The sequence below is a fragment of the Harpia harpyja genome, chromosome 12 (assembly GCF_026419915.1).
Source record: "Harpia harpyja isolate bHarHar1 chromosome 12, bHarHar1 primary haplotype, whole genome shotgun sequence".
Lineage (NCBI taxonomy): Eukaryota > Metazoa > Chordata > Aves > Accipitriformes > Accipitridae > Harpia > Harpia harpyja.
Genome location: NC_068951.1, coordinates 2,514,599 through 2,528,110, shown reverse-complemented (window position 1 = coordinate 2,528,110; position 13,512 = coordinate 2,514,599). Strand labels below are relative to the sequence as shown.

Here is a 13,512-nt window from a genome sequence, read left to right as displayed (position 1 = left end):
TAGAGCTGTAGTTGAACCCAGATTTTCTGTGCGGTCACCTTCAGTTGGCCTAGCTCTGAACAGCCTCCTGGTTTTAGGAGATCAGAAATCTGCACACTCGCAGAAAGCTCCTGTGCTAGGTAGATGTATTTCTTTATGGGCAAACTGAGGCTAGAGATTCCCACTGAAGGCCTGCAGGTCCATAGACAAGTGAGCGTATTTTCAGTACGTGCAGAGTTGCCGTATCTGCATGAGTGGATCCTATAAACAGCCTAGTTGTGGCAAGGTCAGGTAAAGTCTGTGTACCTGGTAAGAGCTGTGTGTGGACTTTGGTTTTGTTTTATCTCTCTGTCAGCTTTGATATAAAGATCTTCAGGTCTCTGCACTGTACGCGTGTGTGTGGAACAGGAACTAGACACAGGCACTTTAAAAAAAGGTATAATATCAAATTACTGCTAAGTTTGATGAACACGATTATTTCACCTCTGGAGGACAGTAACTTGCAGGAGACTGCAAGTTCTTTAAGGACACAGATGTTTGGTCCAAACACCTTTATCTCCCAAGACGACTCAGGTTATTCTGACAGGTAAAACAAGATTGTGCAAATATGCAACAGTGATCTAATCAGCTGGAACAACAGCAATATTTTAACTGGCGCTACCTTTTAACAGCATCATTAAGGGCTCTCATTACTCTTTTATTAGAGGCTCACTCTATTTCTTATCAGATTACAGAATGAACATAACTCATGGCACTGATTTGATCTCTTGTTAAAGAGGATTACAGCTTTGCATTAACTTGGATTGACACGGTTTATAATTTGCTGTTGATACACATGCTGGCGGTGTCACATGTTTGACCCCCTCCCCACAGCACCGCTGAAGAAAAGGACACCCATACATCATCATTAAAGATGGCACCCAGTGCAGAAATGGGAGGCAAAAGGAGGCTTTTCTGCGGTAAAGTCAGGCAGGACAAAAGAGACGTGTTCTCAAGTGGAAGCTGAAATTCAGAATGGGGATTTATAACTGGGTGAAGGTGGGGGAGACTATATCGGCTTTTAGGTGGGTTGTTTTTTACGTCAGCAAATGGTTCTTCATTACGGAGGAGGACTTTGTATCCATTATGAGCCAGATTAGAGGGAAGAGGATGGCCGTAATGGGACTGTGTCAAACCATGCAGTTCCACTGCAACGTGAGGCACAGAAGCCTTTCCAGGAGCTGGGGACATTTCCCCTGCGCTTCTCAGACCTCTCAACATTGTGATTGTCACCAGTTAGTGAACTGGTCCCTGCCTTCGGGCGGTATTGATCATACCCCACCAGCTGGTGGTGTTAGTTTAGCCAGATAACCTGTTTGCCTGGGGTGGAAGTTCCTTTATTGTCATGTCCCTGGTCTGTAGGAACCCCCGGCAAAGGGGGGGGTTCAAGCTAGGGCTGCGTGTCTGTGTTGTGGCTCCCTTCTTCCAGCTCCTGTGTACTGCCCATGCGTTGTAGGGCTCGACATGGTGCATTTCCTCACGTATATTTTTTTTTTAGCATATGGTCAAGTTCCAACACACTGCGCTTTACCATATATGCCTGTATATACATACATACACATACAGATAGTCTCCCCATGCCTGTGGTGATACGTTTTGTGTTTGACTTTGAAAGCGCAGACTTGCAAGGCAGCAGAACTGGGCTCAGGGCAGGAGTCACTGCCTGAAATCCCACGGCCAAGTGCAAGAAATTAAGTCCGTGACTCCACAGTCCCGTTGGCCTCAGGTCATGCTTGGTAGAAGAGCATCCAGCCCACTCTTGTTCTTGCACAAGCAGACCAGTGCCTGCTGGGAATCTGAATTAAGACACAGATTATCCAGCTGCCAGTGAGGGTTGGATTAGAGCATTTCCCTTGGATTCAACCAGGATGTTGTGTATTTTCCCAATCAGCATTCTCACTCTTGGACTTAGTGCAGTTGCTTTGTCACAGTGTGTCTTCCTGCAAGCAGAGGGGGGTACGTAGTAGGAAATCCTGGTATTAAAAGATTAATTTACTTATATGACATAAGAGTTTAGTATTTTTAAAAAAAAAAAAAAGGTTGGTGAGATACCAGCCTTTAACTTAGCTCACTTTGTACTTTGGGTATTAAAACACCATGAGACTAGATTAATAGAGGAATTTGGGCTCTGTGATTGTCAATCCAGTACGTTCACCACGACAGAAGTCCCTGAAAGGAAGCAAAGCCCTTCTTTCTGGAACAACTGAACCAGCGGCTTCTGTGCTGCGCAGCACAAACCTCAGGTGACCGTGTTGGTGTGAGAAAAATTATTCTAAGTTTATATAGACACAGCCTGGAAGAAAGGTCGTTCTACTTTGTATTGGCTTTGTTTTGGGAAACAAAGGGAGTAGCACTAACATGGAGGGCAATCTCTCAGAGTGTGCAGTGCTGTGACATTTTAGGGAAAACTGGTGTTTCTGGCATGAGTCTAGGAGTGGGAGGGCAAGCTGCCTACCTGGGTTCTCTGGCTTCTGAAAGAGCCCCCTGGTATGGCAGGGACCCTCTCCGGTCTCTTGGGGTAGATGTATGGACTCTCTTGGGGCGGTGATGTGCACCCTGCTGCGCACCCTGAGCTGGCTTGCTCGGGAGCCTGGTGCTCAGGGAGGGGGAGATGCGAGCTGTACTGGGAACCAAAAAAACCCCACGTGTTTTCCTGTGAAACTAAACCTGCTTGGCTTGATGATTGGTCCCGAGGCACCGTGGCTTCGGTATCGTTCTGCCCTTTGTGTATCGGGTTTTTTGGTGGATTTTATCCCCTAACATTTGACTTAGCCTTAGAAGTCAGCTCATGTAGATGCAGTTAAGTATCCCATATCGCTTTTAACCATAGTTGTTAGAAGGGCTGGTATTTGAGCAAGGAGTTTCTGTATGTTTTGAAGCTGGCAGTAGTGAAGTGGTGTACGTGACCCCGGTTAGTGCCAACGGGCTGAAATCATCGTGTCCCAACATTTGATGTTTGACATCCCTAGTAAGAAGACAGACGCCTCTGTTATGGAAATTTCCTTTTTAAAGGGAAAAAAAATAACCTGTTAAGAGCTGCAAGATGATTTGTCGTCCTTCCTTTGTGAGACAATTTGTCTTCTCCTGCATCAAATCTGTTATAAAACAGGCAAGCTGTGAAAGAGGGAAATCATCCTAGGAATATGGGATGTTAAGGTACACAAAGAATGGTCCCCTCCGTGCGCCTGTGTGCACGTCTGCACAGGGCACTTCGCATGCAGCATTACAGTGGCTGCTCTGCTCAAATACCCATTTAAAAACAGAGACTGAGAAGGCAACATTTTGTGAATTTCATGGGGAAATTAAAGCTGCTGGAAAGCATGCCAGCGGAGCAAGCTGGAGGCTTCTGCATGTCCCTGTGTTTTGCTACTTCTCCAGCCACTTGTCCACATCTTTCATGCTTTGTGCTGTAAAAGCTCATATGAAAATGTGACTGCTATTGGGACCAAAATCAGGATGAGAGAGGTTGCATCTCTGCTCCCCTTAATGCTGTCCTGAGCACAAGGCAGGTCAATAGGCAGGTGGCTGTGTGCTGGTGTAAGGGGGAAATGTTCAGAATTGGTGACAGAGATGGCAGGTCTGAACCCCCGGTCTGGGTAAGTTTGGGGGACGGTACCTTGAGCAGCAGCCATTCCGTCTCTCTGCTGTCCTCCTGCTCCCCACCCCATCCCCAGATCCAGCCTCAAAATGTGCAGAGTCCCTTTGTTTAGGGCAAGAACCAGCTTTCTGAAATATTTATAAATCTTGTGCCTGGTCTCATGAGACAAACCAGAGGTCACATGTCACCTTTCATAATTTAAAGCCGTGGGGCTAAAAGCATTTGCACAGACTTGAAGGACCCAATCCTGACCTGCCTGAGCGAGAGGGAATTGCAGCAGACCTTTCTGAATCTCCTTCAAGCGCCGGGCCACGGTGATGAGAGCCGTCTGGCTGTGTAATTTATAGCCGGAGTTGCGCGCTCCGGTTTTGGGCCATGGCGGGGAAGCGAGTGAGAGACTGCCATCTCGTGGGCCTGCCTTCCTGGCCAGCACCGCACAGCACCGCACCGAACCGCACCGCACAGCACCGAACCGAACCACACCACACTGCACAGCACCGAACCGAACCACACCGCACCGAACCGAACTGCACAGCACAGCACCGCACGCCGGACACCCAGCAGTGCTCTGCTCTGCGTTTCAGGCCCCTCGCTTTAAAAGACATGGGTATTTTAATTCTGCTTTGACGATTGACGCTGCTTGTTTTGCTCCACGTCATCAACCGTAGCGTGGGTTTGTCACTGTGGCAGTACCGGAGTGGGGAATGCAAGTTGGAAGGTGTGGAATACAGAGCCAAATCCCACACCCCATGTGCTGATTTAGGGTAAGGCCTTTGACTAGAAATTGAGAAATAAAGGGCTTCAGCTTGTTTTATCTTCCTGGGTACCTGCTCTCCTTGCTGGGCACCTAGTAGTCTGAGTTTCACACCCCTTGACAAAAGATTTCTTAGGATACAGACAGAAAGTTTTCCAAGAAAATGATCTGTTCCACAGCCAGCTTCAGTTTTCATCAGGAGACGTGTGTTTTTCAGCCTCCCTTTCTTCATGGGTGTTCATGTTCTACCTTTTGCCGGTTTTCGTGAATTAAAAATTCATTGTTCCCAATGGAGGATGTCAGTAGGAATGGGGTAGCTATAGTTATTTCAGTAGTTATTTCAGTAGTGCTTGTGGCATAGTCTAAATTATTTTTTTTTATTTTTTTTTTTTTTGGCCTGGAAGAGGAGAAGAAGTAAAAGGTACATGGGAAAAGGTAGAGAAATTTGTTGGAGGGTATTTTTACTAAAACAGCACAGCAGTGACTCATGCAGTATTGCTATATTAATAACACTCTGACAAAGCCCCACCAGAAACTCAAATTTCCCCCTTAATACTGCTCTTCTACTAGTTCACAGAACTATATTTAAAAAAAGAAGTAACATGACTATAATTACACAAATTAGTACAGCCTTAGCTGTTCCCCCCTCCCATGTGCAGGTATGTAGTTGTTTTCCCCTTTGTATATTTGGTGGAATAGTGCTACTGCAGATGGGCAAAGCAGATTTTTGGGGAACTGTTAACAGTTTTTACGATTTATATTTTGATGATTCATATATTTATCAAATAGCTATTGCTATTAATATTGACCCAGGGCACTCCTGCCCTCTGTCTGTGTGTTTCCTTGCTCTCTGTTGCAAGGATTTTGGCTGTAGTAGCAATACCTGGGATTTGGAGGGTGGTGAAGTCCGCTGGTCAGTTAGCACCCAAAGTTCACTGTCTGAAGTAGCTGTTCTTTTTATTTTAATTTTTTTCAAAACACTGGTGTAGATGTGAAATCGCCAGTTTGCATGCCGGGGAGGCGGTCAGCGTTTCTGCAGCACCGTGGAGTGGGATCTGTACACGGGGCTCGGGTTGAGCTGGGCCTTGGCACCTCTTCTGCGCGCAGCCAGCTCCTTTGTCTGCAAAGCTCACCGTCGCAGCGTCGTGACAGGGGCTCCCCGCAGCCGGGAGCGTTGCCGTGACCGTGCCAAGGGCTGCGCAAGCGTTAAGCCGTGAATGGGAAGACAGTCGAGCTGCTGGCTTAGGGGTTACGAGGGGAATGCCCTCCCCGGGGTCCGCAGCGTGGCGAGCAGTGCAGGGGCATCCCTTCCTTGCTCTTCCCACGAAACCAGCGGAGCCACAACCGAGTTGCAAATTGCAGCGAAAACAAGATTCTTCTAACGGCGCGGGGGCACGGGGAGCGGAATAAAACGCCTCCCTCGCGTACAGCTTTTGTCTCAGACTGCCGGTGCGTTGAAGGAAAGGGCTGTACAAACTTTCCAGGTGCCTGTGGAGCGGGCCCTGGAGCTGGGAAGGGGTGAGTGCCCGGGCACAGCGCTCCCGGTGCATCGAGCACCTGTGCCGTCCTCTGCCTTCGGAGTCAGCTCAGAAGAAATGCATAAATAATTAAGCCAAGGTACTTACACACACATGTTTTATGGCAAATGGCTGTGTGGTTCGTGATCATTTTTTCCAGAAACAGGTTTTATGATAATATAGTAAAAATATTAAATTAGAAAATGCCTCACTAAGGGTGATAAAACCTTACTACAGTGGAAATAGGTAATTATCCCCTCTACAGCCTAAATGACAGTTTAAAAGAAATAAAAATGTTAGTGCTCATTACTTGCTTTTGTAGGTTGCAATAAAGGGTAAGTTAAATTTTAATTCAAGGAAGACCCCTGTATCGACCTGCTTCTTCCACACTCTCTACCTGAGGTGTAAGTACTGTTAATTACTCGCATAGGTTATTCCTCAGCACATTGCTAAGACCAGTACCTCTTTGTGCTAAAGTCACCTTTCCTTCATCTGGAGGTAGCGGACTTGCAGTGGGGTGGGTTGTTTCAACTCAGTGGCTCAAGTCTGATGTTTAATATATGTGGGTGGAGGAGAGAAATTTTATATTTTTTAACCAAAATCCAAGTTCATTATGCGTAGCCTTAAGGGGGCTGAAAGTATTAAAATCCACACTTACCCTAGTGAATTGAAACAGAGACAAGGTTAAACCTGGAGGATTGATGAGTTTTACTCTCTGCATGGTTAAATCCTGCTGAGGGGAGATGCTGTAGAATAAAGGTAGCCTAGATGATGAGAAGAGGAAAAAATGAGGTTGGGTTACGATTGGTTTTTTTTTTGCAGGGTGAAATATTTGTTCTGTTTTGGGGTTGGTGGGGTTACCTGATTTCCCTCCTTCTCCTGTCACTCTCTGCCAGGGTGTCTACCCGTGCTGCGTTATTATCCAAACAGCTCCACTTTTGAATTTTTACTTCAGCAGAGGTTGCCAGCATCGTGCCCGGCAGGATGGGGGCCATGGGGGTGCTGGGCTCGGCGCTGCAGGTCCTGCCTGCCTGCAGCTGCGGGTGCAACCCCTCTTTGCACCCATGAAACCTGGGGCGCGAACGTCGGAGTCTGTCAGTGCTGGCAACAGTTCTCTGCTGGCAAAGACAAATTCTTGCTTGAAGTCTCCCTGGGCCCTGCTTGTTTGAAAAATTACTGTTTATTTAAAATCTGTAGGATTGGAGCAAATTCAGCATTGATCCCTGAACTCTTGTACCTATCAGAAGACTATCAAAAAACAAAAATGAAGACAAAAGCCTGTGGAGACTGGTTCTCCACCAGTGGGAAAGGCCAAGGCAGGCTGCAAAGAAACATTACTTTTGGCTTTTCCCAGTGAAAACACAGAAACTCTTGCTGTCTTTGGCTAGTTTCTGTGGGGTTCCCCAGAACGTGCATGTTGTATTTGAACTTCCCTACGTTACTGAGGACTGTAAAAAACATGAACGCATGTATAAGAGGAGAAGGGCATATGTAGAGAAACTGCAGACGGGACCCCCTCTGTGCGGCGGAGGTGACGTTTGGGAGCAAGTCCCCTTTGAATTTTGCAAAATGCCTTTGAGGCGTGTTTGGCAAGTGTGATGGGTTAACCCTGGCTGGATGCCAGGTGCCCACCAGAGCTGTTCTATCACTCCCCCTCCTTCTCAACTGGACAGGGGAGAGAAAATATAACAAAGAGCTTGTGGGTCGAGATAAGGATAGGAGAGATCACTCACCAATTACCGTCACGGGCAAAACAGACTCAGTTTGGGGAAAAATTAACTTGATTTATTACAAATCAACCGGAGTAGGGTAATGAGAAATAAAACCAAATCTCAGAACACCTTCCCTCCACCCCTCCCTTCTTCCCGGGCACAACTTCACTCCCGGATTCTCTACCACCCCCCCCCAGCGGCACAGGGGGACGGGGATGGGGTTTACGGTCAGTTCATCACACGTTATTTTCTGCCGCTTCATCCTCCTCAGGGGGAGGACTCATCACACTCTTCCCCTGCTCCAGCGTGGGGTCCCACCCACGGGAGACAGTCCTCCACGAACTTCTCCAACGTGGGTCCTTCCCACGGGCTGCAGTTCTTCACGAACTGCTCCAGCATGGGTCCTTTCCACAGTGTGCAGTCCTTCAGGCACAGACTGCTCCAGCGTGAGCCCCCCACGGGGTCACAAGTCCTGCCAGAAAACCTGCTCTGTGGGCTCCTCTCTCCACAGATCCGCAGGTCCTGCCAGGAGCCTGCTCCAGCGCGGGGTTCCCACGGGGTCACAGCCTCCTTCGGGAACCCACCTGCTCCGGCGTGGGGTCCTCCACGGGCTGCAGGTGGAGATCTGCTCCACTGTGGACCTCCATGGACTGCAGGGGGACAGCCTGCCTCACCATGGTCTTCACCACGGGCTGCAGGGGAATCTCTGCTCCGGCGCCTGGAGCATCTCCTCCCCCTCCTTCTTCACTGACCTTGGTGTCCGCAGGGTTGTTTCTCTTACATGTTCTCACTCCTCTCTCCGGCTGCCGAATACCGCCGTCCCAACTTTTTTTCCTTCTTAAAAATGTTATCACAGAGGCGTTACCACTATCGCTGATTGGCTTGGCCTTGGCCGGCGGCGGGTCTGTCTTAGAGCCGGCTGGTATGGGCTCTGTCGAACACAGGGGAAGCTTCCAGCAGCTTCTTACAGAAGCCACCCCTGTAACCCCACCCGCTACCAAAACCTTGCCACACAAAACCAATACAGCAAGCAACCAGCGGTTTCGGCAGGTTTGAAGGCCGTTACCTGTCAGTGGGGCTCGTGGACAAAATAAAAGCAGTTTCTGTTGCTGGCTGGCACCAGGGTGTGGGCGAGGAGCGGGAGAAGACCTGCACGCAGTTTGCTGCCAGCGCGTGCAGTGCTCAGGCTGAACAGGGTCTGCCTGGGAATGGATTCGTGCCCCTGGCAGCACTTCCACAGGCTCCGAAACAGGATTTCTTCAGCCCAGCCTTTTGTGTTGCCCGAGCGACTCAGCGGCCAGAGGAGAGTGTGGAGTGGGGTTTATAGCCAGGATAAAGAATTTCCCCACACTGGGCAGTTAACGTCGGTGGAGGGCACCGGAGCCATCCGCAGCGGGAGCAGTGGATCCTCCCAAGCAACGGCCGTGTCTGCAGAGCCACGAGATGGATGAGGACCGAGAGCTGAAATAGCGTTGAGGTCGGCTGTACGAAATCTGCGGGAGAGCACACAGAGCGCTGCGATCGTGTGGAGACCGTGTTTTTCCTCAGCAAAGCAAGAAAGGATGGGAGCGAGTCCACGTGCGAGAGCGGGGTGTTATTTAATAGCTGAGAATCAAACTTGTCTGGTTAGTGGCTGTGCTGCCTGTGCCCAGCACGTGCATTAAAACAAACAAAACTGCAGGAATGGCACAGACTAGAGGCTTCGAGCCCTGAGCCGGGGCAACAGCAGCATCCCTACGGTGGAAGGGAAAATGGAAACAATCCCGAGAAGAGGAGCCGCGAGACCCTGCTGGCTGCTGGGGGGGTTCTTCTTTGCAGAGATGCTTCCCTCTGGCACAGGAATGAACAGCCTGGAGTCTGCTGCTGTCAGCTTCCCAAGGCCTCGTGTGGCTCCCACTACGGCACCTGCGGGCTGGAAACCAGTGAAGTGGGTGCATTTGGTATTGTCATTTATCTTCCTTAGATTGTTTTCCTCAATGCAATTAAGTCACCCTTTTTAAAACGAAGCATATACCAGAGAGAGGGGAGAAAGAAGGAAATCGGTGATGTTTCGTTGAAAGCACCCAAGCCACTCAGCCTCCGCTGACAGGAGCAAGCCGCGAGTGTTTGTCAGCTTTGCCCACCTGAGTGTGAAATGATCTTCTATCAAAACACCAGTTTCAGCTTTTCCCCCTCTGCTCCCAACACGTGAACCCTGCTGCGGACAGGAACCGCTGGGCATGCAGCACAAGTGGAAATGTTTGCTCAGTGTAATGACGGGGTCTGAGCCGAGCCGGCAAAGCGAGGCTGGAGGGCCGCGATTGTGGGAGGACTAAATAGCATCGCTCTGCATTTTCCTTCCGATCACTCGACGGAGCCTTAAAGTCGCAATGTCCTTGTTGGCAGTAGTGCCGCTTGCCAGCTGATTTCTCAGTTGAAACGGCAAAAACGAGTTATGTTTATCAGTTAACAGTCAAGAAAGATGGGAAATGTTGTAGGCTTGGGTGAGGCATTCCTCTCCCTCCTCCTTTTTTTTTCTTTTAAGTGTCAAAGTTTTCAGCTTTTCATGTATCATCAGTTCCGTTTTCTAGAAGTGTTTTGATTTTGCATTTGTGTGAAACTTGCCAAAACCTGTGTGCACGCTCCTGATTTAACACAGATACTCCAGTTGTGGTTTCATAGTCCCGGCTGAGCTTTGTGCAGAAAACACGGCGCCAACCATTTTGTTAGGTAAGGAGACGCATCCCTCACCAAAGACTCATTTTCTGAGGATAGAGCTGCTGATTGGTTAATTAGCTTCTAAATGAAAATTAATTTAAAAGAGATGCGGCCCTGTGAATTAGAATGGTTTCTTGTCTCAGTGGTCCATGCACGTCCATCCATCCTCCTGCACTGCTGGAACGGATACTTTGTTCCTTGTCTTTCTGGGATTAATGGCTGGCGGTTTTCTGCCATCACCGTTCAAAACTTAGAAGTTCCTTCTTTCACAAGGCTGACAGGTAACTTTCTGCAGTGGAAGTGTCTGCAAGAAGCAGACAGTTTTCAAACCAGTTGCCATCTTTTATTGATCTGTGAAGGAGCAAGGCATCAAAGCAGTCCCTAGCGAGAGTGGGCCCTGTTGTGGTCTTAATTGAGGAGGCAGCCAAAATCACAGTGTCATCTCTGTCAGGTCTGAATTTCATCCTTTGAAGCCATGTTTTACTCATTCTTGAGCGGTGGAGAAGTCTCTTTGCCTGTCCTGACAGTTTTCCTGGCCCGGCTTCTGCAGCAGCTGCTTTCCCAGGCGCTGGCCCTGACGAACCATCGAGACGCTGGCCCACAGCAATGGGCTCGTTCGGTTATTGCTTTAATAACCCTGGTCGTTGTTAGCATGCTGTGAAGGAAAAAATCCCATCCTCCGAGTTAATCAGCACTTCGCTCTATGTGTGCCGCCCTCTTATAACAGGCTGTTGCTTTAGAAAGCGCGTATGTAGAAAATAAGGCTCTCCCGATGCTTTTTTCTTGATTTCCAGAAACGCATTATTTATAAAACTGCTCTCTCCTTTCCCCCATCTCTCTTCACGGGTTACTTTGGTTCTAAAATTAAAGATAAATAACACTTTTTTTTTTTTTTTTAAGGGGCAACTTGCCTCTGTTATCAGAATTGCTGCATATGTGATATTAATTGGAATCTTGTTGCTGGGTCATTTTCATTGTTTGTCAAGTACCGTCAAGTCCAAGAAAATGTATGAAAACTAAATTATAGTCCCACGTAGACTGTCTGATTGAATCCTCCTTATGGCTCTGTGGTCTCGTACATCCTATTAAAATGTTCAATCTTGTTTTCTTACTTGAAGAGCCTGTCTGTAAAGGGCAAACTTATAGAAAACATCATTCTCTAGAGATAGAGTATCCAGCCACACTGAAATATTTACATACTTCTGTACTGCATGTGATTGGTCTTATGCAAGTTCTCCCCTTTGCCTGTATTTATTAATAAAGATTGTTGAATGCATTTTTAATTATACAAGGCCTTTCATTATAAGGAGTGGATGGTTTTGCTGGCAGCCTCTTGCTTCCATTTTGACCTTGAAAAGTAACTTTCCCCCCCTTCCTCCTTCCTCTTTTCGCCAGGACGGAGCTTTATCGTTCGCTGTTTGGAAAACTAACAAGTCCCGAAGAACCGGCGCAGAATTAGCATCGGCCCTTCGCGCCAGGATCGACCGTGCCGGCAGGCTCCGCACCGCGCACCCCCCCGGCCTGGCCAGTGCGTGGGGGTTCCGCTCCCTGCGCTCGTGTGGTCACAGCCGCCCGGGAGCACCCAGAGCAAGGTCTCTCCAGCTGCTGGTTTGTTCCCAAAAACCTCACTGAAGGAACATCAAATACGGTTACTGCTAAATCACACAGGCTCAGAAAGAAGGGGGGGGTGAGGAGATACTTAGCCTGGCTGAACACCCTCCTCTCTAGCTTTAAAATGAACTCTGCTTCCTCCCAAAGACAATCCATTTTTAACAACTATTCTCTTTAAATTCCTGACCTTGATTTTGCAATATCTGCTCAGCACGGGCACAGTGTTCTGCCGGGGGGTTGAGGGACACGCGATTCAGACCAGCAGGGACCACCAGCCCCCCCTGCAATCAGGTCACCCACGTCTGTATTAAATCCTTTGAGATTTTTATTTGGGGGACTGGGGGGGAGGGGGGAGTGTTTAAGCGTGCTGTTCTGGTCGTTGGCTGCGTATCTGAAATGTGTGACTTTTTATTTTTCACCGAGTCAAGAGGATTTAAATGTCATTTACATAATTAACATGGCCTTAAAACAGGGAAAAGGTGCTCTCCCTTGCAGACAGCCAGAGCTCCCAGTTCTCACTCCCGTTTCTGAATGAGCGCTCGCTGCACACAGGGACATTTGCTGACTGGTGATGAGCACAACACGGGGGGTACGTCTGGGGCTATTTCTGCAATTAGAACATATTGGTGAATTTTTCAGTCCAGCATTGATCCTGTACACTTAATTATTTCTGCTGATCATGACTCTGAGCCGTCCTGTCTTCACCATCACCATGACACGCTATTGAAGGATGCCAGCACGAATGTAAAACTGGCCAGAGGAGATGACTCACTTGAGGGGTTTTGTGGGGTTTTTATATCCAAAGGTCAGAAGCCAGAAATTAAATCCCAGTAAGGGGAATTTGTTAGCCTGCTGTGACCAATCTGAAATGGAGGTTATCTTGCGTAAATAATATGTGCATATATATGCGTGTAAGATGGCCATTGCTTGTGACCACATGAACTGCACTGTCTTTGTTTTATGTTTTGTGCGCTCTAATTAAAATGCTTTGTAAACTGACTGGCGAAGTTTGATCAGTGCAGAAAAGGTACCAGCAGCCACGGCCTCTCTTGGCCCCACCAGCACAGTGTTATTTAACTGGCATCTTCGGCGTCACTTTGCCCAGAGCCGGAGCTGCGCGAGCAGCAGCGGAGCGAGCAGCGAACAGCCAAAACATGCCGGGAGTTTTAAAGACGGAGAAGCAGGAGCACTGCGGGACTGGGGCTGGAAACTTTTTGTGCAGCTGGAGTCATGACATGGGGAAGTTTCTGCAGGGACCTTGTGTCTCTGAGCGTCCGTACGGTGCCGTGGGCCCGTCACCGCTGAGCTACAGGCACAGGGCGGCTGCTACAGCCGCTCGGCAGTGACCGGGCGGTGGGTGTTGTGCTGATGACACCCAGCACACATCACGAAAATGCAAAGGCTTGCAATAGTATTCACATTTTTTTGTTCACCGACTGAAAAGCCCCATTTCCAAACTTCTTAGTAAGGCAAGGGCTTTTTTGGGGTTTTTTCCCTGCATAAAAGTTAGAGCTTACCGGCTTTACAGTGGGCAACTAAATTTTACTTTTTAAATTATTTTTTCTTATTAAGCTTAAATAGAAATATATTCAGTTTTTAAGTATG

The 13,512-nt window shown here is 48.4% G+C and overlaps 1 protein-coding gene across 1 annotated transcript in view; it reads left to right on the top strand.

Moving 5' to 3' along the window:
- The window catches only part of AATF (apoptosis antagonizing transcription factor), a 56,871-nt gene extending 45,081 nt beyond the window's left edge, over positions 1-11,790 (top strand). The window contains exon 12 of the mRNA XM_052803901.1: positions 11,692-11,790. Within this exon, the coding sequence (XP_052659861.1) occupies positions 11,692-11,755 (64 nt within the window). The 3' untranslated portion in view covers positions 11,756-11,790. The remainder of the gene's footprint in view (positions 1-11,691) is intronic.
- The last annotated feature ends 1,722 nt before the right edge of the window (positions 11,791-13,512 follow it).